The following is a 24,235-nucleotide window of genomic DNA, read 5'->3' as shown; positions in this document are numbered from 1 at the left end:
GCTTATTGATTTTTCCAGCTAACGTGACGAAAGACTGTAAAAATCTGGAGGCTCGGCTCATCTTGACTTTCGACGATGTATTTCCGGTGTCTGGACTCTCATGTATCAGACCATGATATGGTATTATATGCTTTAATATCGCTCACTAGAGTTCGTAAGCTTCCTCGACGGATATCATTGAGGGTTGGTTTTAGGATCCAGGGACTGAAGCGGCGGGGATTTCAAGAGGCCAGCGCTGGCACGTATTATGCAAACTCGGCTTCAGATAGGGAGCAGCTGCCTAAATCGTCAAATATCAGGTTGTCAGTCACCATCTTGCTGACAGCTCAAGAGCAAAAGACTGTGCGTGGCCCGACACGCTCTTGGCCCAGACTGTTTGCCGAAGGGGGCGTCTGGGGAATCTGCGGGGTGAGTCTCGGCGCGTCACATTCGCAGGGTAGCTGGTGCTAAATAGTTGTCCCCATTGGTGTTGTATGATTGTATCACGGCTCGCGGAGGCTGAACCTCCGTTCATATCGCCTTTTTTCCATATTAAGGAGCCTTTTACTTTCGTTTTCGCCGTTGATGACGAATCGTTTAATCTGTTCTTCTGCGATGAAACACCCTTTCCCTCTCATAAATGAGGCCCGAGAGATGAACTTCGTATCAGAGACAATAATTTATGCAATTAATTCCGAAGAGAAGCCTTTTGAGCACTTTCATTTATCTAACACGGCAGTCACTATTTGACTGGCGACCGGAGTGCGGCCCGAGGCTACTAGACGGGAATTCAGCTACCATACTTGCGTCATAAGCTCTGATCATAGCTCACGCCGCCGCTCACCAACTTCGCAGAGGCATTTCTCATCCAAGCTCTTGATAGTTCGCATGGTCATGATTAGGTTTTAAGAAGCTTAAATCAATGCAGTACGACTTCCCTGTATTACATACTCTCTACTCAAGACTCCCATTGCCTCGTTTCTCGCAGCCGTCTTTCGTTCAGCGATTCCTCAATCCACATGTACTTTTTTCAATAGGAAGCATCAGAAGCTCACCGTTCATCCTCGTATCAATTTCAAAAAACCAAATCATTGTATTCTCATCATGGATCTATATTTCAGAAGTCAACGTTGATAGATGAGCATGTCAGGTTTCGTCATCTTTGATAGCAACCTGAACCAGTGTGGTGCCGAGACATATTGAGGCATTCCATTGGAAGATATCAAAGCCTGAGCACATTCAGACTAACTCAAAGGGATAAGAATGGTTCTACTCAACCTTCCCAATTCAAGTCGTGCTAACTTGAGACCCAATCAACTTGCAGGTGCACACTCCGAGTGGTCTTCCCTTCTATACCACACATCAGTCATCGATATTCTTGCTCTCCTCAGATTCACTTAACAGAAATTCGTTCATTCCTGATTCCGACAATTCACGCCCAATGATATTGAGTGCGGGCCCAGCCTCTCCCTCTTTGGGAATGCGATAAGCTTATTGTGACCTGCTCAATGTTGTATCTGACATCTACCTACTTCACCTCGGCCAAGGTCCACAACGGCCTATCATTATCATCAAAAGATCGAAATATCGATGCATTGAATTCTTTAAAATAGCCTGGGTAAGCATCTAGGGTGTTCCCATTCAAGTGCAGTCTCGAGGCTTGAATGGCAAACTTTTGATTCACGTTACATGCATGTAGTAAGAATGTTGAAGGGTGCGCACGATTTTCATTTTGAGCAGTATCAGATGCGGTATAATGTCATCATTTGAGAATTAGTTGTATTTCATTGTGTGGCAAAATGTGAGAATTGCGAGCTGAAACACTCCGTTCACAAGTCACCAGCAAGGGGATCACTTAAGTCGAGAACCTACCACGATAGTTCCATCTTCTAATATCACAGCGCATTTCCAGCCATCCGCAAGCATTATTATGCATGAAGCATGGATTTGGTAATGGCAAGCTTCGACTCGTTGAGAACCAATCCGAAAACGATGGCTCTTTGTGGTGGGAAGCTGCATTGGTACCTTTTCGGGTAACGCAGAAAGAAAAACAACGACATGGTGTCGACATAACTCCCACATATGTTGCAGAAGAACATCAGGGTGCCCTCAGTACCTTATCTTGCTTGTCATGCGCGTTGACAAAACACCTGCTTGAGGAATACGTGGTCTTACCGTTGCTTTTACCACGTGTCCTATGAGAAGCCTGACCAGTTCCCCTCGAATCTCTCCCTTCTGCGGCCAGCCGAGGCATCAAGGCCTGGCCCTCAGCCAAACACATTTCTTATTCACCACCATGCATTCCAACGTGCATCTACCCATCATCGATTGGCTCCTTTCTCGGGGCGATGAGCACGCCTATCTTGTCTTGGCGGTAAGCGACGATTTGTTCGTTGGCCGTCCATCCATGTCCTGTGTCGCAGCACAGGAAACAGACCAACGGTAACCAGATATAGAGAACACGAACCCCGATGTCACCCCAACCTCATCGCTTCTTTGGGAAGGTTACAACAGATCTCGCGAATACTGATTCATTGGCACTCGGCCCGCAGCGGTCACAGGCATCCCTTTGATCGGATGGTTAAGCTTTGAGAGATGCATAACAGGCTTGCTGGTCTAGACCAATTGGCCAGAGCCCGAGTGCGTGTCCTACCTTCTGTCTTACCTGCATGTTCCGACTGTGATCCTTCAGGGCTAGCTTGGGTCATCCTGCTGCTCTCCTGTTGGCGGTGGCAATACCACTAGGGCTTTTTGATAAGACATGCTGACAGGAAAGTCACTTTTGGTGAGGGTTCGAGAAGGGGTTAAAAAGCTTGACTTCGGCAGCCGCACTTCTTCCCGCGAAGCCAAGTTGTCTGCCCCAGAAGTTCGTCTGATCTGGTCTCCCCGGTTTCCTGTCCTGGACAATTACCCAATCGTCAACATGGAATCCGATAGTGCTCCAACATCAGAAAAACAAGCTCGCGCCAAATCGATCGAAGTCGCTGAGTCGCAGCCCTTCGACGGTCATGCAACCAAAAAGCTGCTGAGGAAGCTAGATTGGCACATCATTCCCTTTATGAGTTTGATCTACCTGTGAGTCGTCCCACAGACTTTCTGTCAATGCCATTGCAGCATCTCGCCATGTGACATGAATACTGACCAGGGTCAAGACTATGCTTTCTCGACAGGACGAACATTGGAAATGCCAGGTTGGATAATTTGGAGCAGGACCTCAAATTGAAAGGCATTCAATACAATGACTGCCTCGCCATCCTGTTTCCGTTCTACATTGCGGCCGAGATCCCGAGCAATATGATGATGAAGCGTCTCAGACCGTCGATTTGGCTGACATTCATCATGGTTTGTTGGTCTGCATCGATGATTGGCCAAGGATTTGTGAAAGACTACTCAGGACTCATGGCGACTCGAGTCTTTCTTGGTGTCTTTGAGGGAGGCTTGTTTCCCGGCGTCAACTACTACATCACGCAATGGTGAGGCTCTCTCTCTCCTCTCTGATGCTCTGATCGACACGCCCTTTCTGTCCACGAAGCTCTGACAAATGAGTGGATAGGTACTGCAGAAACGAGTGCGGGTTCAGAATGGCCCTTTTCTTCTCTGCGGCAACTCTTGCTGGAGCGTTTGGTGGTATCCTCGCGCGAGGAATTGCGGAGATGCACGGGGTAGGTGGTCTCTCAGCTTGGGCATGGATCTTCATCCTCGAAGGTCTCCTGAGTATTCTGGTGTCTTTCACGGCATACTGGGCAATTTATGATTATCCTTCCACGTAAGACAAAGGCCTGGGCAAACATAAAGCAGGATCTAAGCTAACCTTTGTCACCAACAGGGCGCAATTTCTTTCCGAGAAGGAGCGATCTGAAGTCCAGAGAAGGCTGCAAGAAGATTCAGGTCATCTGTCTAATGACTTCAATATCAAGTATGTTTGGCAGGCTATCAAGGATTGGAAGATCTACATCCACATGCTCATCTGCATGGCGGGCTTCTGCCCCATTTACTCGTTTGCCTTGTTCCTGCCTACCATCATCAAGAACATGGGCTACACCTCCAACAATGCCCAACTGATGTCAGTACCGCCGTACTGTTTCGCTTGCATATTCACTATTGGCGCCAGCTGGTATGCGGATCGCGTTAGACAGCGCGGTATATTCCTGATGGGCTTCCAGCTGGTGGCTATTCTGGGTTTCGGTCTCTTGGTCGGTACCAGCAAGTCTTCTGCACAATATGCTGGCACCATCTTTGCAGCGATCGGTAAGCTTTTACATCCCAAACAGTTGTAGTAGAGACAGGGAGGAGAGTTGCTCACTTTCGATCAGGCATCTACCCTCAAATCCCGCTTGGTCTTGCCTGGAATAGCAGCAACATCGGCGGTAGTCTAAAGCGGGGAACTGGCATAGCGATGCAGGTTATGGGTGGTAATTGCGGCGGCATCATTGCGTCTTACGTCTACCTCAGCCGGGATGGACCCCGCTACACGACCGGCCATAGCATTCTCATTGGCTTCGTTACGTGAGAGAAAACCTTCAATATAGTTTCGATAGTGATGGTACGTGCTAACTTCCACTAGCATGGCCTTCTTCTTGACGCTATTTATGACCACTTGGTGCCGAAGGGAGAACGCCCGCCGGGATCTTGTCGCTAGCGAGGCTGGCGTGCAAGAGTTGACTGATGAGCAAAAGGTATTGGAAGCTGAACTTGCCGACAACGTACCATGGTTCAGATACACCGTCTGAGACGTTTTGTCCGAATGAAAGTCTTTCCAAAGGAAACCGAAGGACACTGAAGGGATTAGACAGGGGAGCAAATTGATTCAAGTCAGGCTCTTTGATGATCGCCTATCTGATGGCATTTTGCCCAGTGTTCAAATCGTCCTGCGATCTGTTCTCCCGGCCCTGTAGACTTCATGTAACCAGAAGACGCCTTAGTTAGAGGAATTACATGCTTGTCAGCGACTATTGGCAAATAGCAAAGTGTAGGGGCCACTCGGGCCACTTCATCGCCCAAAAACGCGACCGATGCGACAACGAACACGACACGACCAAAAGAAGTCGTTTTCCGAGGTCAAGACCTAAAATATACTCCAACTGAGAGAAGAAATTTCGATCTCTCTAAGATGAAGAGCTGTGAGTCCACGGAGCTTGTTGGTTGAGGAAGACATGTACAGAGGACAGCACACAAGATCATTGTTCTAGAAGACATTTTTAGGTTCGCTCGGTTTCGGTTTCATCGATACTCCCCGGCCCCATGGCTAGTGGGCTCAACTCACGCTACGAAAAATGCTTCGCTAGCGCCAAACGATGTAGTGTATGTAGATGAGCTGATTTCTTTTGAGCGCACGTTCCTTGCCGGTAGAATGGGACGTTCGCCCATTTTATATCCTCAATAGACCTCGTTTGGGATATAACTCGGCGAGGAGGAATGTAGCCTTAAAGAGAGTAGTCCGTGAACTCCCCAGAAAGGGTATGGTCGCGAGGGAATTGCAAGTGTGCCCTGCTTCCGGTCTGACAGACGTCAAAAGATTCGGATTGCTGGACACAGGTGACCGGATAGTACTTGTAGCGGAAGCTTAGGTTCATGGAGGCATAGGGGCATGGCAAGGGCCAGTCGTGCCCGTTCACCCCGGAAACCCAACACAATTCTCGGCGAGCACCGGGTGTGTCGCTCGCTGCCTGGGATCACGGCGTGACGACATTGGCACTGGCCAAGGCGGGAGACACTTTGGGAGGAACCTTTGAAGGAATCTTGGGAGGAACCTTGGTAACAGAATGTCTATGCTGCCACCCCGACTTATGTTACCTGCGCCGCTTCACTCTGCGTAAAGCGGCGCAGATGATTCCAGTGATACACGCAATGACTGTGTTGCGTTGCCCGCCCATTACATGTATGCAAATTGGCGCAAAGCGTGCCATCGTTCATGGAGGCATGGTGGAGGAATTGATGTCTTCATGCTGTGGCTCTTGGCCACATGAGAGTGTCTACATGTACGGATATCTGCCAGCACTTCCAGCACGCAGGATCAGGAGCCCCCCAACTCGACGTGGATCGTCATTTGGCGGGCATGGATCTCGAGGGCGACGTTGAACCTTTGTTAGAGTGCCAGCCCTCTCGTGACACCCCTGAGCCTGAGCCTGAGCCTGAGCCTGAGCCAGAGCCAGCACCACCACATAGGAGTAGTGCTTAGTCCTGATGATAGTTTAGACGAAACAAAGCCGTACATACCGACACACCATTCTTGCTTCTTTACGACGTCCTGTCCTTCCCTCCCTTCATCTTTACACTCGGAAATCAACAACGGACAGGGATCCAATAGGATTGAGCAGAATACGGCCTTGTTCGTTTCACTCTCTCTACGCACACGCCATTCCAGATCCGTACGAGCCGCTATGCTATTTTGTTCCTGACGCACACGCTCGTGCTGCGGCTTGAGTCGTCAGCAAGGCGCAGATTTGGGCCAGCTCTTCTCCAATACCCGCCCCGGCGCTGCCCATCACGCAACGGGGCAGATTCTCCCAGTTACTCCGAGAGTCCCAGGAAGTATCCTCTCCGCCTGGTTACCGCTCGCTCGCGTCCCCTCCGCAAGATAACTCGAGTGACTTGCTCCGCGCTTCTCCCTGGGGCGGGTGATAAACTGGGCCCCATCCGGGATTGAACTTAACTACGGCTTTATCGGACCAGCAAAGCGACAGGAACAGACATTTATCACATCATCACTACTCGTACTTCCCCTACACTATACTACCTAGCTATGCTACACACGAAGCCATTGCCTCAGCCGTCCGCCGTAGAAACAAGTACAGACCATCTCCGGCCCCGGCGCCCAGCTCACCGACTTGCCTCTCCTGTTCCAGTCCGAACCATTTGCCATCCACCATACATCCATCTTCTCAAGCCCACATATTCGCTTTCGGTCTCCTCAACTTGCTTGTTGGCTTGCAACGACACAACAAACAACCATTGTCTTCGGTACCTATAGCGGACCGCGCCGCTCTTGAAGCGAAGGAGAGCCATATCATTGCTGACATTTCGTTACTGGGTCTGAACCGATTCGTCGGATTGCCGACTGCTTCCCCCGTTCATCGCTGTCATCGAATCCCCGCAACAAGGGGACCTGGGGTCCAGGTGTGACGAAAGTCGAGAGGGCTCTGTTCTGGCAGCCAAAGGCACTCGCTCGCCTGTCTGGTGTTCAGCCTGCCCACTCTTCATCGGAGGTGAGATTGGGGAAGTTACGGAGCTGTTGCCTCTGCGCCAATGCAGGATAACAACCAGGACCGAAGAGGTCATCAGAGAAAAGGCTGCTTATCCGGATTGCTGCTGCAAGATGCCACGCTTAGGGTACAAAAAGTCTCGCGGTGGCTGTGCAAGGTGTAAACAGCGTCGTGTAAAAGTACGTGGCACCCTTCCTCCACACTTACACTCATCACCTCTTGCCATTCACGAAGCTCTCGTATACCGAACGCGGCCTGGCTGACACCCTTCAACCCAGTGCGACGAGAGCAAGCCTTGCAGCGCCTGTATCAGGCACAACACCCAATGCAGCCTTCTTAAGGGTTCGGCGGACGGCTCCGGCTCCGGCTCCGGTGACACCTTGAGCTGGGAGGCGTCATCCAGTTCTAAACCAGAAGTCTCGAGAGTGCCGAGTTTCCAACGGAGGAGCTCATCGCGAACGGGATCGAGCGGCAGCCGTAAGACTCAGACGCCATCAACCAGCCCGATAGACCCCTCTTTAACACCGTCGAGTCTGCTCGAGGCCAACCTCAAACTGCCGGCGGACTTCGCCAGTGACCGGGGCTCGTCGATCGGAAATAGGAGGTCTTCTGTCGCCGCCTCGAGCCCCGACCCGTTTCCCTACTTTGTCAAGTTTTCAACCGAGGCCGTGGAACCCGTTCATTTGAGCAAGTGGATCACCGATCTGGAGCTGATGCACCACTACTCCACGGCCACCAGTCTCACGATGCCGAGGTCATCGGACGTGGGCAGCATTTGGCAGTTTGTGGTACCGAAACTCGGCCTGACGTACACGTTCCTGATGCACGGCATACTCGCCATCGGTGCTTTACATCTGGGTAACCTCCACCCGGAGCAGCGCGACTCTTACGCCTTGCATGCTTCACAACACCAGAGTGATGCTATAGCGGGCATGCGGGAGTCACTAATAAATATCACACCGGACAACTGCCACGCTCTCTTCGCGGCGTCGTCATTACTGTTGCTCAACGCATATTCCACGTTCCCTTATCAACGAGGTGCGCCTCACTCACAAGAGGCGCCATCAGTCGACGATATTCTCGACGTATTCTTACTTGTGAGGGGAATGAGCCACATCTTGTCGTCATTTCAACCAGCCATCCAGGCGGGACCATTAAGGAATTTCTTTACAGAGGTGGTTGCGCCCGCTTCCACACCAGTGCTGGAAGCGGTTACTCAACATCTCGAGAATCTCCAAACAACTTTAAAGACGTCTAGTGCCGACGAATCAACCAAAACTATCGTCAACAAGGAAATTAATGTGTTCCTGGGGTGGATCATGCATGCCGTTGAGACCACGGCGTTTCCAGAGCTGCGGGTGGCCCTTACTTGGCCCATTAATCTCACCGAAGAGTATCTGCAGCTGCTGCGGAACCGGGATCCTGCGGCTCTGACTCTGTTGGCTTACTACTCAGTTGTCATCCGCTCGACAGAATCTACAACGTGGTTCATGCAGGGATGGGGCATCAACTCGGCGCGGGCGATAGCATCAGACTTGGATCCAGAGTGGAAAGAAATGGTCAAATGGCCCTTAGCCTTCATGAGCGACAGAAGTATCCAACTTTAGTCGTTAACCAAACAATTCAAAGAACAAAAAGACTGGTCTACATCATTCAGTCGATGCTTTGGACTGCCTTGCTAGGGATGTGAATGGCCCTTAGGACTTTGGAGTAGGTGCTGAGAGCTATTGAGTGCGGGTATCCTCTGGCACACCGAGGAGAAGAGGCCCGCGAACCGACGTCAAAGTGTCAGCTTCTCCGATGCCGTCAAACTGATTCACAATCCAATCCGTCTTTTCGTACCTCCAGTCTATTAGGCTCGAAAGTTTAGCTAGCCGATGAACAAAATTTCCCAAGAGTTCGGCCGAGCGGCGGAAGGACGTCACATGCATGCAGGCTCAACCGGCCGGAGAGGCCGCTGGCGATTACGACTCGTTCAACCTGCCTGCTTAGGATAGGGCCGCTCGAGCATTGAAGGTAAGACACATTCAAATACAAAGCTACTGTAGCATGAGTGAGCTGTAAAGTAAGAGTGTGTGCCCGATGTGAAACAATCAAAACAAGAACAGACGGGTCGTACCTCAATCCCCATCTGACCAAGAAACCGAAACCGAAAACGAGGTGGGTGGTAATGGTCAGGTGAGGATGGTGCGACGGACGCTTCAGTGATCCGAGCTGCCGACATCTTCAGGCGGGCAGGGGAAATGGTAAGGCTGAATATGACTCTACTTGCCAGTTCAACAGCCTTAAAGAGTGTCCAGTGCCGTCATTGTAAACTTTGTCCGCGTAGAACTTTTTGGTAGCTAGGGGTTTCCGACGTGAAGCGAAGGTACGCTTAGTAGGATAAGTTGGGTTCGATTCCTATCGGCGTCAACTGGTGTTTTGGCCAAACGGCATACTTTCCCGATGCCATGGATCCTAGCTTTTTCTTCAAAGGCAAGGCGCCACGAAACGGGCACAACCTTTAAAGGTGTCAAGGTATAGAAAACCTTATCGAGGCCCGGATGTATCCGACGCGGGATTATGGATAGGAAATTACACCTTTCCTTCACTGTCAAACTAACAACTCGCAGTCCCCCGACTTTGCGGCCATGCCGATGCATTGTCACAAAGGCAAGCGTACCAAGTCGCGTCGGAAGTTCCGTGCCTCTCTATTCACGTGCTTCCCAAAGTACATGTAGGCTTGGGCAGAAAAGTATCTCAACAACATTTGCTTAGGTACACGAAGCACACCCATGGTTTCGTTGAGTTGTTTAGCATCCCTTTTAGTAGCCCTCCCTAGCATCGCTCTATTCGCAGACCTTGTCTATGAGGCTTGAACGAGGTCTTTCGGATGATCACACCATCGCTAAGTCCATGTATCACCATTGGATGAGTCTAAAATCACGAGACGAACCGGTTCACAATCACGGATCTCCGAAATGACTACAAGCGCACATATCCGCGAGCGCACTGCAAAAAAAGGTTGGAAAGTGCGAGTATTTGTTGGACTTTGAATGCCGAAAGCTTTCAGTATAGTACGCGATCAATTTTCAACCGCAACTTTTCAGAATATGTACATGAAGTGTCGCTTCGATCAAAGCCAAGTGTCAAAGAAGCGGACTGCCTGGAAGAAGGCCTCCTCCTTGCCGAACTTCTGCTTAGGGTCCGAGATGTTGGCGCGAACGCCGAAGCCGTGCTCGGTACCACCATACAGCGCGAGAGAGAAGGGCTGGCCAGTCTCACCGAGCAGAGCCTCAATCTCGGCACGACGAGCGGGCGACATGAGGCTGTCAGTTTCTGCAGCGTCCTTGTCAGTGACCGAGAAATGGCCTATAACCTTTTTCGGGGGCAGAGGGCGGGGGGGTTTGACGACTTACCGGCGGCTGCGACACTCGCGGGACCGGTGATGGCCGCGATTTCCTCGTCAGTGAGCAGACTCGGGTGTGCGGCAAAGCCAACATCAGCTCCCTTGCCCTCGGCGAGAAGGCGGAAGGTGTAGCGGCCTCCGAAGCAGTATCCCGTGACTGCGATCTTGCTCACACCGAGTTTTTCGCGCAGGTACTTGATGGAGTTGGCAATGATCGGGTCAGTCACGTTCGGCCCGTGCTGCGAGAGGAACTGAGTCGTGTTAAAGCCGGGGACGTTGATGTCTTCTGGGGCCGGGTTGCCGTTGAACAGGTCCGGCGCGACGGAGATGTAGCCAGCGCGAGCAAAGCTGTCGGAAAGGCTAGCCGTTTGCGTTAGCATCAACACCCAACGTGATGTTGCCATGGCGGCACATGGGCGACGGCGGCCAGCAACTCACAGCTTGTTCTGCGCGAGCTGGATTCCGAAAACGTCGGTCAGGTATAGGACGCCAGTGGTCCGGTTACCGCGCACGCTCGGCTTGGTAACGTATTGGGTCACTATATGCGAATTGCGTCAGCATATGCGCTCGAAGAATTGACATGAAGGTAAGAATAAATTTCAGGACTTACGCCCATTGTACTTGACCTCCTTTCCAATCGGGGTGCCTGTGTGGGCAATGGCGGAAACATCGGCAACAGGGCACTTCTTCGCAGCATTGGTAAGAGATGCAAAGCCCAGGAGGGCCGCGACAATAGTTTTGCTGAGCATCTTGGAAGGTTTCGGGCTGTTGAGGTGTGTCGATCACAGAACAGGGCGTTGCGAGACCGGATGGAAGAACCTAATCATGGGACGGGAGGGGATAACCCAACATTCTTTTAAGGTTTTGACTTATCATCGTTCCATGGGTCTAACGATTACAAATTAGCCAGATCGGAACCAATTCTTGGATGGTCGCCCGGACTCACGGAGATACGGATGTGGTATCTTCGAGATGTCATTGCCAAGCCGGTAGGCATGGTGCAAGACCCTTGAAGACGTCATCCAATCCTTAACCCGTGTGCTTCGTCTCACTCTGTGCAAACATACCGTGAACGGTCAAGGGGTGAGAGTTGCCGGGGCGGGGAGAAGGTTCCAGTCTGGGCCTAAGAAGGAAGCTAAGGTTCGTTCTTCTCCGCTTCAGAAAAGTGCGCCAATCATTGTGCTTGATGCCCCTGTTTCGGGGTGGCTTTGTTTGCTTGTTTAATGTTTAAATGCTACATCGATGGATGTGATGATCCATGGATTTGCAGGGCCAAGCGTGCAGCATGGGAAATGAGGATCGGTTCGGGGCAATTGCGACTTATTATTAATTAATGGCCGATTCGGTGCCGAATCGGCAAAAACAGTTAGTCTTGAGCTTTCATTAATGGGACTTAGTAAGGTTTCGGTGAAATCATCTTCAATCTTATCAGACTCGGTCTGTCTAACCCCTTCAACCTCCTATGACGTAGCGTTGAAGGGCAGTATATCTATCCCAACAGTCGTTATGCCGCCAAACTCAACTCCAGGGCCGCAAAGTCCCATCCAACCTTCTTCTCAGACAAATCCTAAAAGACCCTCAGTCGAGAAGAACTTGGCGCAAAGAGTCAAAACCGCCCCGGCCAAGCAAACAACGCCGCCAAAGATGGAGATCTGATCGTAACCGTGGTACCGATTGAGCAATGCGCCGCTGACCGGCGGGCCAACCAATACAGCCATTGATGCGAATGCGATGCCCATTCCCATGTAGGTCCCGATATCCTTAGGCGTCTTGGGACAGAGGGTGAAAACCACGGACCCTCCTGAGATAATGGCGCCTGATGTGAGACCGTAGGCCGCGGAAAAGCCAATGATTCCGGCCTCGGTCACTGCCTTGGGCCAGCATAATATCAAGATAGCCGTCAATAATCCCGCAGTGAACAAGATATTGATGCGACCAAACTTGTCGCCCAGAACGCCGGGCACAATGCGGCCAGGGATCGATGCTCCGTTCACGACGGCCACCAAATATGACGCCAGCGCCGGGCTCATGCCGTGATCGATACCAAACGTCGGCAAGTAAAAGAAGGGAATAAACATGCCCACAAACATGAGGCAAACGCCGCCAGTGAGACACAAGAACAGCGGCTCTCGGAAAGCCTTCCAGATGAAGAATTGGCTCCTCCGCGGGGGGAGACGAGCCCTGACTGTGACGGACGAGAAGAGGAGGAACGGCATCATGATGAACCCGCAGATACGAACGGCCCATCCGAATCCCAGCCTGTCCAGTAACTCTGAGAGTACGATGGGAAACACGACTGCACCTAGCGACGAGCCAGCGATGGCGAGGCCCATGGCTGCTCCTCTTCTCCTCTTGAAGTACTGCGGCGTGGCGGCCATTGCCGGGAACATGATCAACCCATTTGATATACCGCTGAGCACACCTTGAGCGAGCATGAATTGCCAATACTCGTTGCATAAGCTGGTCATCATGACTGAAAATATGTAAACCACCGCGGCGGGGCGGATGACCTAGTCGAGGTTAGCTTCTTCTCGAAAACGATACAGACACAGTGGTATCTCTGAATCAACTCACCCATGCGCCATAACGGTCAAAGATTGGCCCTCCGATGGCTCCGGAAGCAAACACCAAGAATGCTTGTATTGATCCGATCCAGGAAATGTCGTCTGGCGTATGGTCCGAAAGCTGGTGTCGCGTGTAATACGCTTGAAAGACGCCAAAGGAATTGGTGTACCCCAGGGAACAGAACAGAATGGCCGCCGTGCCGGCCGCCACGAACCATGCTCGCGTGCCCCCTTCCGGGAAGTCATCTTCGGCCGACTGGGTGACCTTTTCCTGTTTTTCCTGATCGCCTTGTCTTCCAAGGTCTGTCGATGGCGTTGACTTGCTCTTCTCTGATTCTGCAGGCGACTGTTGGAGAACCTCCCCGCGGCTGTCACCGGAATTCGGTCTCGACGGCCCTCCCTCGACGATGTCCTTCACCTCGTCTTTGGTCTCTGTTGATTCGTTCATGATGGCGTTGCTCTTGGAGAATTCTTTAACGTTCAGAAATTTGAGAAGCTAGGATGAGCCATCTGCTCCCTGGGGAATTGAGGCGCGTGCCCGACTATTGAATGCCGACAAGGCGCCCCAATCCTCGGGACCGACTGCCCGCAGCCACCGTCATGAGATGTCATCCCGCGAGGCGTACATGATTTCGAAAGTTACGCAGAATGTAGGCCCCGTCCGCAGCTTGGCAGCTAGTCGAAGGACGTGCCAGTCCGAGCCATTGGGACTTCGCCGATCGACTTGCTTGACTGCGGCTACGGCACGGCCAAAAGCGTACGTGCGCCGGCGGGATTCCGGAGGCTGATATGTTTACAGTCAGTTTGAGAAGACGCAGCCCAGCCCGACGGGACCCCCTCCGGACGGGGTCCCGCAGATCGGGGCTTGGCAATCTGCAAGTCTGCTGGGGCGCATCACCTGGCTGGAGGGCGTTTGAGAAGTGACGATGACTCGATTGATGGCAGATAGCATAGCCTACTTACTTATTCTGCGGGGCCATGACGCTACCGACCGTTCGCAGTCAACGTCGTCTGATCACAATGCGCAATTGCTGTGGAGTTTCTCAAACAGCCTGTAGCAAGACTTGGATCGAGGCTAAGGAGAAGCGAGTGAGGCCCTTGATTCCGCAGCTACTGTCGATCAAAAGTCTCCGACGCAGGGTTTAATACAGTCTCTCTTTGCATGCTCGCCTGTGTCATCTACCCCCGATAAGCTTAATCAAATGACTGAGTGTATTCGTCTGTGAACATCCGCGATCTCGACATCGATGTTGCCATTCACATCCCACCCTGTCCCGTACTCCGATGTTGATTGCACCTTTACTGTGCCTCCCCATAAATTACATGTACATTATAGCATCTCGGCAAGTCGGCATATTAACCAGTCCTCCGCCTCATCGACCGACAGAATACTAAGCATCGTCAAGCTCGCTCTCAAATTTCACCTTTAAAGCTAGAGTCATTATCATTGAAGTGAAGCATGATGACGAGTTTGGTAATGTTCTATCTGTTGATAAGTCGGAGAGCTGAGCAATGTTTGTGCCGGTTGATCCATATTTTATAATACCGATTTGAGGGCATATTCACTCAGATCCGGACAGGCTAGGCGATGAATGTAGAAGTTGGGAGATTGCATTTGGTTTCCGGAGTTGATTGAGCTGGGCTCCTTGTATCAAATACACGAGTCTAATAACAGACGGAATTTTTTTTCTTTCAATTAGAAGGATTGATAAGGTTGAAATCAAATTATGATGGGACTGGAGGATGAGTACGAGGAAGGAAGGACGGGCTCAAAGTCCAACTATAGATGGGGGCTCTATGGCCTCTTTATCACCAAGCTTTTCTAAAAGCTGCAAGCAAAACACTAAGATGAGATATATTGAAATTTTAGGATCTTTGCAGCAGTTCGTCCACGCCGTGAGTAAGGTTGCTGTGCCCCGTTGATGTGAACATTCGGGACGCGTAAATCACACCATGAGCAAGTCCGGAGTGATTCCAACCACAAGGTTCAGAAGGCGGGCGGGCGAGGGTGTTTGCAGCCTATTGAGCTCTACTTGCGCCACAGACGGTGCAGAGTTTTCCGACGATATGAGCCGCCCCGACGTAGACGGCATCACCAGATATGGCTGGTGCTAAAGTCCCCTTCTTGGTATGGCGATTTATTCTTACGGCAATTACTGTAATTACCTAGAGATGTAGTTGTATGATGAATCTGGGCCCTTTCGTGACATACCTGTGAATCGTTGTAGCATTATCAACCGATACAAGACCAGTTGCATCTCCCTATGCGCTGCCACATCTGAAGATTCTAGCAGATTAATGCCCAGGACTATTATCTCTAGGCTGAGAGTTGACGCACCTCTTCCGATCAAGACTATTGTGGGAATTGACTACTTCATGCTGTGGGAGAAACACAGAGACACTACAACAAGGTCCAAATACCATAGAATCTGTCCGCAAATCAAGGAAGAGATATAACTTATCAGTTTGAGAGCCGTCCTTCAGCTCACACCAAGTATAGTTGTATGTTAATATCAAAGAACCATGATCTTAGTCTTACCTCCAACTGTGACGCAGTACAATAATCTCATGAGAACCAGCTGACAAGTGATTCAAAATGCAAAAATCGTGTTAATAGGAATCTGAAAGATGAATTATTATGGTCATTAGTCTTGACCACAAGATCATGCCGCCTATTCTCAGTGCGATGATAGCATCCGACACAGTTGAGGGTTTCTGTGAACGCTCTCACGACTAGGTAGGTACATGTACTTCCCGGAGAACTTTCCCCTCCTCCTAAATGCCCCCCATGATGGTGTCTCTCATTTCGCCCAGTCGGACGTCTAGAAACGACCTGGGACAGTTTGAAGAGTTTATTTCTCAACTTTAGCTTTTACTGTGCTACTTCAAAACATTCGTCCGAACAGACGCGATGGCCTCATTCTTTTTGAAACTGCCTGGGATTCAAGCTTTCTGAGCAAGATCTTTGCCCTTTGTAAGGTAGTCGGACAAGACACGAATCTTCTTTGAATCTGACCCCGACGTTTTGCATCCTTTCGCTAGTTTCACGCTCAGCACCATCGGTGATACATCCAGTCATTTAAATGAGGAGGTCAAAAGGCGACGTCGCTCCAAGCATCAACCGCAAGCTTACCCACATGATATCTGTCAACTGAATTGCATTGTTGTCCAGAACAATTGGCGATAACGCGGTGATGTTACTTAGTAATTTATTATGTCTAGAAGCCTTCAAAATTTTCAGTCAAAGTCATATTGCGTCACGACGCAACTTCATGCGAAGATCCCAAAATAGCGCACTTATAGCCTCTAAGAGGCAATTAATTTGGAGGCTCAAAGTTCTAACAGGGGTTTCCCTTCGACTTTTTCCGGCATCCATCAATAATACTCCACAGATCGCAAAATCTGAGCTTCTGAAGGGATGAACATGCAATCTAGGCATAATTCAGAATCGCTTCTGTGTTCATTGTGGTTAAGTACCTTACGTATACATATCTCTCAGCAAAGGTGCGTAGATCAAGTTCAGCTCTTGTGCTCGTGATCCCCCAGGCATTCTGCACAGCCTTGATCAGGATTTTCTAATCAACATGTCCGCGATGTCGATGAATGCCTATATTATGCTTAACATGACCTTCAATGCCGTAGCATATTTCGCGGCAAAGTGGATCTAAGCACCGGCAATGCATTGATGCTTAACGCATGTCTCCAAGGCTCTCAATTCGGTTATTTCACTCGGTTGCCAAAAATGTTGATGATGTTGATTGAAAGCGCTCCATCTCAAAGATACGATCACCTAGGGCGTTTGCGGCAAAAATCTCGTCTTGGGATTTCGTGATTGCTGCGCTCCTCGACATCATCTGGACTGATGCGGATTACAACAATCAGCATTGGCTTACGGATCCCGTGGGCTTTTGAGCGCCATACGCTCTCTACGAGTTACGTCGAATTCATTTTATCTTGCATAATGGTTCCACTAGCGGCCTTGCACGATTCATTCATTGTCGTCATGATGAGAACCCGGCCGTTGCACGTGTACGATATGAAAGGCGTAAATGTGAGGAGTCTCGGGGGTTAATGACTCGATACCCAGTGCGCCTTCGGGACGCTCAATTCACCGCCTGGTCTGATGCTGAGAACCTGGATGCTTCTCGTCAGCGGGAAAAGGCCCGTAGAGTGGATTCAACGTGGCGGGAGTGCATCATCGGGGAAACCCTGGTCAAATTCTTTGACAGAAAGGCCATATCGGCGGCGGCACACACTTAATGACCTTAGGGAGGGAGCTATCGTGTTCCTGCCTTTTGGTCACATCATCTGCCAGATTGCGGATATGACCAAAGGGATGGCGCGAGTGTCAAGTATTCATTTCGTGCAGCTCTTAGCGTCGGTTGCCACTCTATCTGCGTGGCAGAGCTGTGGCAAGGCAGTACAATGCCAATAACTAGTTTCCCGTAGCTCTGCTTTTTCTATTATGCATCGTTGTTTCTTTCGTTCGATCAATCAATTGCGGTTAATGAAGGGTTGAAACCTTGTTGGTTACGAACGTATCGCAGTCCCTTGGGGTATATTTGTCCTCATGTGTCGCTTGATAATTATTATTTCTAGGTTTGCCTTCGATTTAGGAGAAACACCGAATATCAATCAATTAGCCTAAAAGTTTATGCAAATCCGGATTGGATGAGGCGAAAAAACTCTCAAGAACATCACGCACTCCACGGCGAACCAAGCTCGGAAGTGGGCACAGCTGAATGAAGGCCCAGAATTGGGAACCTTACCACGCAAGATAAGGGCTCCCACAGCTGGAGCTGGCCCTTGCCTCAAAGTCTAAATGCAATAAAGGCATTCAGCGGCACGTCTTTGCCAACGGTTTGGAGCACACTCAGCATCCGTTGCCACACGGGTGAGTGGTATGTGGGAGTGGAGGTCCCGGCCGTAATCCGGAGTACGCGGAAGGCCGACAACGGACCCGTGGCTTCATCCCATTACGATGACGAGCTGAAGCTTGGTACAGATTTGCAGCACTTGCCGTGGCTCGAGGCGGGCGCTTGACTCAGGCACCTCGTTAAAGAAGCGCGGCTGTGGCTAGCGTTAGCGTAACTCCATTCACGCCAACCCCGAGCTCCGCGTTCTCGTGGGTCGCCAGTCGCACATGGCCTTGAACTCTTGAGCGAAAGACGACTTGTCATATTTCCGGTTTCCGGCTGTGGCTGCGGATAATCATTCAGCGTGCCGGTCCGGGTCGTGTTACGTCAACATCCTGTTCCTTTATCGCTTGCCTCCAAAGTCCGGGTCCGCGATGGCGACTATTGCATGGGCTCTTTGACGTGATTCAACTCAGTTGCTCCACAACCAACCCCGGGTACGGGGCATCAGCGCGCGCAAACTTGAATCGCACGCGCTCAGCACGTGGTCGGCTACATGGAGCCAAAGTATGATAGCGGGCGCAGTGCTTCTCAACTTGTACCGGTGCATGAGGAAAAGGTAGGGCGGCTTGGTGCCAGAGTGGATAGTTGATAGAGTGCTGCTCACAGCAAAGTCGCCGCAGATTTGAGTTTCTTTTATATTGATCAAGCAATATGATCTGCCCCCGACTCCGCTTGTCAGTGACCCGGACTCCCAAAGAGGTGGCCGGAAAGATTGCACGGGTTCACTTGAGGGCATGTCAACATGAAACCCCGACTCAGCGGACATCAGACGAACCAATGGATCTCGCCGCCGGTAACAGGGTTCATGATTCAGACTTAAATTCATCCCGCCCACCATACTGGTCGCTCATGCCGGATTGAGCTGCGAGGCTCATAGCGTTTTGCCGTATTGGGAGACTATTGCTACCCGAACTCAAGAAGACGCGAGTGGGTCAAATCAATATCAGACGCTTGCAGGCATGTGCAGTATTTGTAGGCTCTCTGCCAAGATGCAGATGACAAACTCGCAGGGCTTACGTACCTGATAACCTGGTCAGGAATAGATTTAGACCAACGGGCTGGCGGATGGCACAGTTATTTGAATTTCGGATCCGGACTGTCAAGCCCGTCCGAATCGTGATGATCAACATACTTATCTGGAGGCCAAGCGCCCCCAGTTTGACCTCTTTCCTATCGTTTCTGGAGACGCCGAAGGCCGCATTGAGGAACAATGCCCCGACTTTCCCGAGACCAATACTCGGTCTGGATATTGTTCTTCAGATAAACAAGAACCCCAAAAGTCCCGGTTTTCTGGTTCATCTTCGTTTCACATAACCATGAAGAACCACGTGCGGTGGTCGCTTGCGCTGCTACCGTGGGTAGCAGGCACTGTCCTCGGCCAAGACAACACTACTGCAGTAACATCTCCGTTGGAAATCTTGTCTAAGATCCCACAATGCGCCGTAAGTACTGGTCACTTCAAAAACAAATCGACTTCATCTAATCCTTGGGTAGGTGTCTTGTATCACGACTGCGTTCGGTAACTCGGGCTGCAGATTGGACAACATCGCTCCATGTATCTGCACCAACCTCACACTTCTCGATGGGTTATCCGGATGCGTGCAAACGTCGTGCATATGGCAAGATCAGCTTGGTGAGTTCTAATCGTGGTGCACTGGCTTGCCTTTTACTGATGGATTCTAGCATTGTCTTATTTGACAGATGACCTGTGCCGTCCTTACCCACACCCCTCTCGAGATGTCGAAATCAAGCTGGTTGTTGCTGCGTTGGCGATCACAACGTTTCCGATTGTGGCATTGAGAATGATTTCAAGATGGATCGTAGCAAGCCGCTTGGAGCTTGACGACTGGATGACGCTAGCCACGGCCGTAAGTTGAATCAGTCCTTGGTCGGTCTTTCTCAAGCAACTCAGGAACTGATCCGAATTCCACATAGGGCATACTAGCCGCCACCCTAGGTTGCGTGATTGCGAGTGAGTATTTCACGCCAGCGGCCCTATTACTCCGTGTTAAACTCGGTCACTGACTTTGGATAGCTGCCGAACTTGGATTTGGGCTTCACTATTGGAATGTAAACCCGGAAAATGCACAGACAATTCTCCAGGTAAGCCTGATACGTTTTGTCTTGTGCCAATCATGATCAATGTCACTGACTCGTCCAACCCAGCTCTATTACGCCGTTCAAATGCTCTACATCATCGTCCTCATTTTGGCCAAGCTCACCATTCTTGCCCTTTTTGCCCGCGTCTTCCCCGATCGCAAGTTTCAAATCATCAACAAACTGGTGTTTGTGTTTCTAATTCTTCATGGACTGATCTTTGTCTTTGTCATCATGTTCGAGTGTACACCTATTGCTGGAATTTGGGATCGAACGATCGACCGGCAGTGCGTCGACCTTAATGCAGTGGCCATGGCAAGCGCAATCCTCAGTATTGTTGAGGATATTGTCATCTTTACCATGCCCATCCAACAGCTGATCAGGCTCCAACTGAGTTTTAAAAAGAAGATCGCCGTCGGCTTCATGTTGAGTCTCGGATCTTTGTAAGTTTCAGTGCTCGACGAGTACACTGTGAAACCTCTGGCTAAGTGATTCCTCTTTCAGTGCATGCATCACTTCAATTGTTCGATTACGCTGGCTCGTACTATTTTCTATATCTTATGACACCACATGTAAGTTTGATCTCGGGAGTGGGAATCGAGACAGATACTGACAGAGCCAGGGGACAATGTCGATGTGGTCAACTGGAGCATGGCTGAGATCTCGTGTGCTTTAATGTGTGGCAGTCTTCCTGCACTACGACCTCTACTCAAGAAGATTCCTGGATTTCTCACCACGATACGAAGCACTCGACCAACAATCGAGGTGAAAGATACCCTCAACAGGGGAAGCCGCCTTCCTTCATTTGGAGACAAAGAGTCTGTCGTTCCGACTCAGGATAGCAAGCCTCGACATCTCTCAGTATCTTCCCCCGACTCGTCCCCATCGGACGACTCATTCATGATCAAGATCCACATTGCGGAGCAGCTTGATCCAAGAATGAAGCCACTACCACCGGCACCGCTGCAGCCACTTAGTTACCAGCCCCCTTGGAGAGATAGTGGCACTTTGCAGACTCCAAGAACCCCGATTACTCCGATGAGCATCAGGAGTGTCAGGAGAGAGGCCAACGCAGAGTACGAACTAGATTTCAGAGGCGTCGTTGATACGAAGACGTGGATGTAGGCATGGAACGAGCATGACATAGAGATACCCATTTGATACAGGAGGATAGAACACGATGATACCCCATTCTTAAAGTAAATAGAAGTTACCTCACAATGAACAGAAGTTCTGTTATCTGAAAGTCTCCCGGTCGTCGAGTTTCCGAGGACTTGAAGTTAACGCGAATGATGCCTCAGTTTCTCAACTTCCTTTCATGATCCCGAAGTTCAAGGTCGGCAGAGAGGAAACAAAGAATAAGATTATTCTGTATTCAGATTGTTCAAGTTCGTCATTTAATTTCGATTTACCATGGGAAGACAGTGACGGAACCTTCGACTTCGGCGTCGGAAATTTGCTGTTATGTCCGATCAAAGAACTCGAGTTATCCGTGGGAACAACCCAAATCAGACAACCGAAATTGCCAGTTAGTGATGTAAGCTTAAAAAAGACCTGAACAGAGGTCTAAAGCATTGAGTTGATAAGATCTTCCAGAAGCAAGGGGTCAGGTCAATTAGCTGGTGGTGTACTTGAGAGCCAGCACCGCTCAACCAATCAGGAACGGGCGGAATTCTCGTATTGAATACGACAAGTTATCCGAGACACGGAGACGGCACGTGCGGGGAGGCCGGTCGCGGAACATGAATAGCATCGAGGAGGTCTAGAGCTCTGAATCCTCAAGCCTTTCAAGGCGCTAGAACATGTGTCGATTAACTCAATGCTGACCCTCAGCTTTTATCAGTTGACACCAGGCGCTGTCATACGCGGCACACGCTCATAGGAATGCACGATGTCGTCCCACTCGAGTCTCCGATCGCTACTGAGCCCGACCGAACGCGCTACCCCACGATCGCGAACCATGAAGGAGGACTAGAGCGAGATCGTCCCGAAAGCAACATCAACAGGATGCACGGCGGCGAAGGAACACACGAGCAGAAGTGGCTGCTGCTGCGGGACATGTCGCAAGAACAAGAGAAGATCTCATAAGAAGCCTTGCAATGGGTGCCACAACTGTAAAACAAGAAAAGCCAAGGCACGTCTCTATGCCCCCTGCCCTTGGGAAGCTAAACAGCCGTTCAAATGCGCGTCCCGCGCCGTTGAATTCATTAAAAGTGCTGGGGCTGACTGTAATAGGATTGACAGTGCGACGAGGATAAGCCCGAATGCGGAAACTGTTTGAGGCTTTCGATACATTGCGACTTGGCTCCTCCGACAACGAATCTCCTGATCTAGTCTCCTACCGAATCGTCGCCGCCGGCACCGGCACCGGCACCGGCTTCGGCACCACGGAAACGGGGCCGTCCTCGCAAGGACTGGGACGCCGTTCCGAAGCTACCAACCCCGACCGCCTCCGGACCGTCCTTCTTACCCTCCGACCTCCCCGCGGCCCTGAACCCAGACGACCTCGAAGTCCTACATCACTACATGTGCCACACAGCTATTACGCTCGGTGAAGCCGGTGTCTGGCGTCAGAATGTACCGCGGCTTGGCTTCCAACACCACTACGTCCTTCACATGGTCCTGGCAATATCGGCACAGCATCTTGCCAGACTCCGGCCAGCTGAGGCCCCACGCTGCGAGGCGCTCACAGAGCAGCTCCCCACGAGTGCGTTGCCGGCGATCATGAACCTCGTCCCACGACTGGACAAAGACAATAGCCAAGCCCTCTACCACATCGCAGTGCTCGTCTGCTTATCGACATTTGCGAAGAAGCCAAGCCCGGGGCAGCTCTTGGTCACCCCAGAAGATTGTGAAGTCCCTTGGTGTGGAATGCTCCGAGGCGTACATATAGTCGTTCAAAACATGGGCATACATACCATCATCGCCGGCTGGGCGGACGACAGCGTATCTTTCAGACACACCTGGACTCACTGCCCGCCACTTCCCAACCCGGTGCCCAAAATGGTCATATGGGAGCGGCGGCTCGAGGAGCTCGCCGATCTGGTGGCCACAATTCCTGCGCCGGAGCGGGAGATGTACACGAGCTCACTCGACCTGCTGAAAGACTGTTTCAAGTAGACATTTCGTGTCTGTCGACCACGCCGTGCTTCCCGTTCAAAAGATGATCGCTTGAATCTATCTCGACGTGCCATTCCTCACATCCCCAACCCTAGCAGTGTTGGCCAATGTCGGTTGGCATGATGAGCCAGAATCGGTGACTTCTCAAGCCCCCCTCTCGGCGAACTTTCCGCGGCATTGTGCCAAGAGAATGAAACCACCACACGCCCCATTGTAACCCAACGTGAATGAGGAGACTGAAGACTGAATGACCGCAATGAGTACCTTCTCGAGAATGGGAGGGCGGGGCTATGTTCTCTGCACCGCATCTGGTCCATGTCGCCATGTCTGCTTTGTCGGTATCGTGTGATCGTCCACACCATGGTGGTTCATGAGATTGCGCCTGCATGATTTCGTACGCCCTAGGTCAGCCTGCATCTAATCCAGCTCTTCATCGTCTGCTCGAGGTAAGTCATATGCCGTATAAGTATTTGATTCTCGTGGTTAATCTTCTCACAGCTCTCCAGCGCGAAATACGACCAACACTGTGCCGTAGATTGAACTTTGAAGACTGGGGTCCGGAGGATCTGGGATGCCAATCTCGTTAGTACCGTGGCGATGGGCAGACAGACTACTTGAGCGTGCTCACACCGCTTCACGTCCCCATCGGAATCAGGGGCAGCGGCGCAGATTGCTGCGCCTCTTCCAATGCCGCGGCGTCTTGTCCTACCTCGACCCAGCGACTCGGAATCGATGGCTATGGAGCAGCGGAGCAGCGGAGCAGCGGAGCACAGGATCCAGGGACACGGAGCAAATCGGCCTCTGGTGGATCAGATCCAAGCAAGGGTGTGTGGCAATCATCCTGCTGGGCATCCATGTCGAAACAATCGGGATGAGTGGCTAGTTATGTAATTTTTATCAGTACGGATAGAGATGGAGGGGAGGGCAGATTGTTTTCCTTTCGTTTGGGACACCCCGCGTCGAGCT

At 51.0% G+C, this 24,235-nt stretch overlaps 6 protein-coding genes across 6 annotated transcripts; 4 read left to right on the top strand and 2 right to left on the bottom strand.

Annotated features, from left to right (window-relative positions):
* Positions 1-2,902: 2,902 nt before the first annotated feature.
* CORC01_12153 (high-affinity nicotinic acid transporter) lies at positions 2,903-4,709 on the top strand (the record flags this gene model as incomplete). Its single annotated transcript, XM_022623774.1, has 6 exons — positions 2,903-3,054; positions 3,150-3,452; positions 3,533-3,745; positions 3,806-4,227; positions 4,293-4,485; positions 4,544-4,709. 6 exons carry the CDS (start codon positions 2,903-2,905, stop codon positions 4,707-4,709), a joined length of 1,449 nt encoding a protein of 482 aa, XP_022469743.1.
* Positions 4,710-7,294: 2,585 nt separating this feature from the next.
* CORC01_12152 (uncharacterized protein) lies at positions 7,295-8,788 on the top strand (the record flags this gene model as incomplete). Its single annotated transcript, XM_022623773.1, has 2 exons — positions 7,295-7,360; positions 7,460-8,788. 2 exons carry the CDS (start codon positions 7,295-7,297, stop codon positions 8,786-8,788), a joined length of 1,395 nt encoding a protein of 464 aa, XP_022469742.1.
* Positions 8,789-10,296: 1,508 nt separating this feature from the next.
* CORC01_12151 (dienelactone hydrolase) lies at positions 10,297-11,318 on the bottom strand (the record flags this gene model as incomplete). Its single annotated transcript, XM_022623772.1, has 4 exons — positions 10,297-10,499; positions 10,580-10,929; positions 11,008-11,107; positions 11,180-11,318. 4 exons carry the CDS (start codon positions 11,316-11,318, stop codon positions 10,297-10,299), a joined length of 792 nt encoding a protein of 263 aa, XP_022469741.1.
* An 807-nt stretch (positions 11,319-12,125) lies between these two features.
* Positions 12,126-13,581, bottom strand: CORC01_12150 (riboflavin transporter MCH5; the record flags this gene model as incomplete). The annotated part of the gene is made up of 2 exons (XM_022623771.1): positions 12,126-13,079; positions 13,144-13,581. The coding sequence occupies 2 exons, from the start codon at positions 13,579-13,581 to the stop codon at positions 12,126-12,128; spliced, it is 1,392 nt and encodes a 463-aa protein (XP_022469740.1).
* A 5,787-nt stretch (positions 13,582-19,368) lies between these two features.
* Positions 19,369-21,274, top strand: CORC01_12149 (uncharacterized protein; the record flags this gene model as incomplete). The annotated part of the gene is made up of 8 exons (XM_022623770.1): positions 19,369-19,494; positions 19,547-19,685; positions 19,736-19,920; positions 19,988-20,024; positions 20,088-20,155; positions 20,219-20,592; positions 20,654-20,721; positions 20,772-21,274. 8 exons carry the CDS (start codon positions 19,369-19,371, stop codon positions 21,272-21,274), a joined length of 1,500 nt encoding a protein of 499 aa, XP_022469739.1.
* Positions 21,275-22,033: 759 nt separating this feature from the next.
* Positions 22,034-23,269, top strand: CORC01_12148 (C6 zinc finger protein; the record flags this gene model as incomplete). The annotated part of the gene is made up of 3 exons (XM_022623769.1): positions 22,034-22,209; positions 22,394-22,424; positions 22,484-23,269. The coding sequence occupies 3 exons, from the start codon at positions 22,034-22,036 to the stop codon at positions 23,267-23,269; spliced, it is 993 nt and encodes a 330-aa protein (XP_022469738.1).
* Between the last annotated feature and the right edge of the window lie 966 nt (positions 23,270-24,235).

This window comes from Colletotrichum orchidophilum, assembly GCF_001831195.1.
Source record: "Colletotrichum orchidophilum strain IMI 309357 chromosome Unknown Scaffold_144.1, whole genome shotgun sequence".
Taxonomy (NCBI): domain Eukaryota; kingdom Fungi; phylum Ascomycota; class Sordariomycetes; order Glomerellales; family Glomerellaceae; genus Colletotrichum; species Colletotrichum orchidophilum.
The sequence above is the reverse complement of the archived record's forward strand: the minus strand, read 5'-3'. Positions and strand labels throughout refer to the sequence as shown.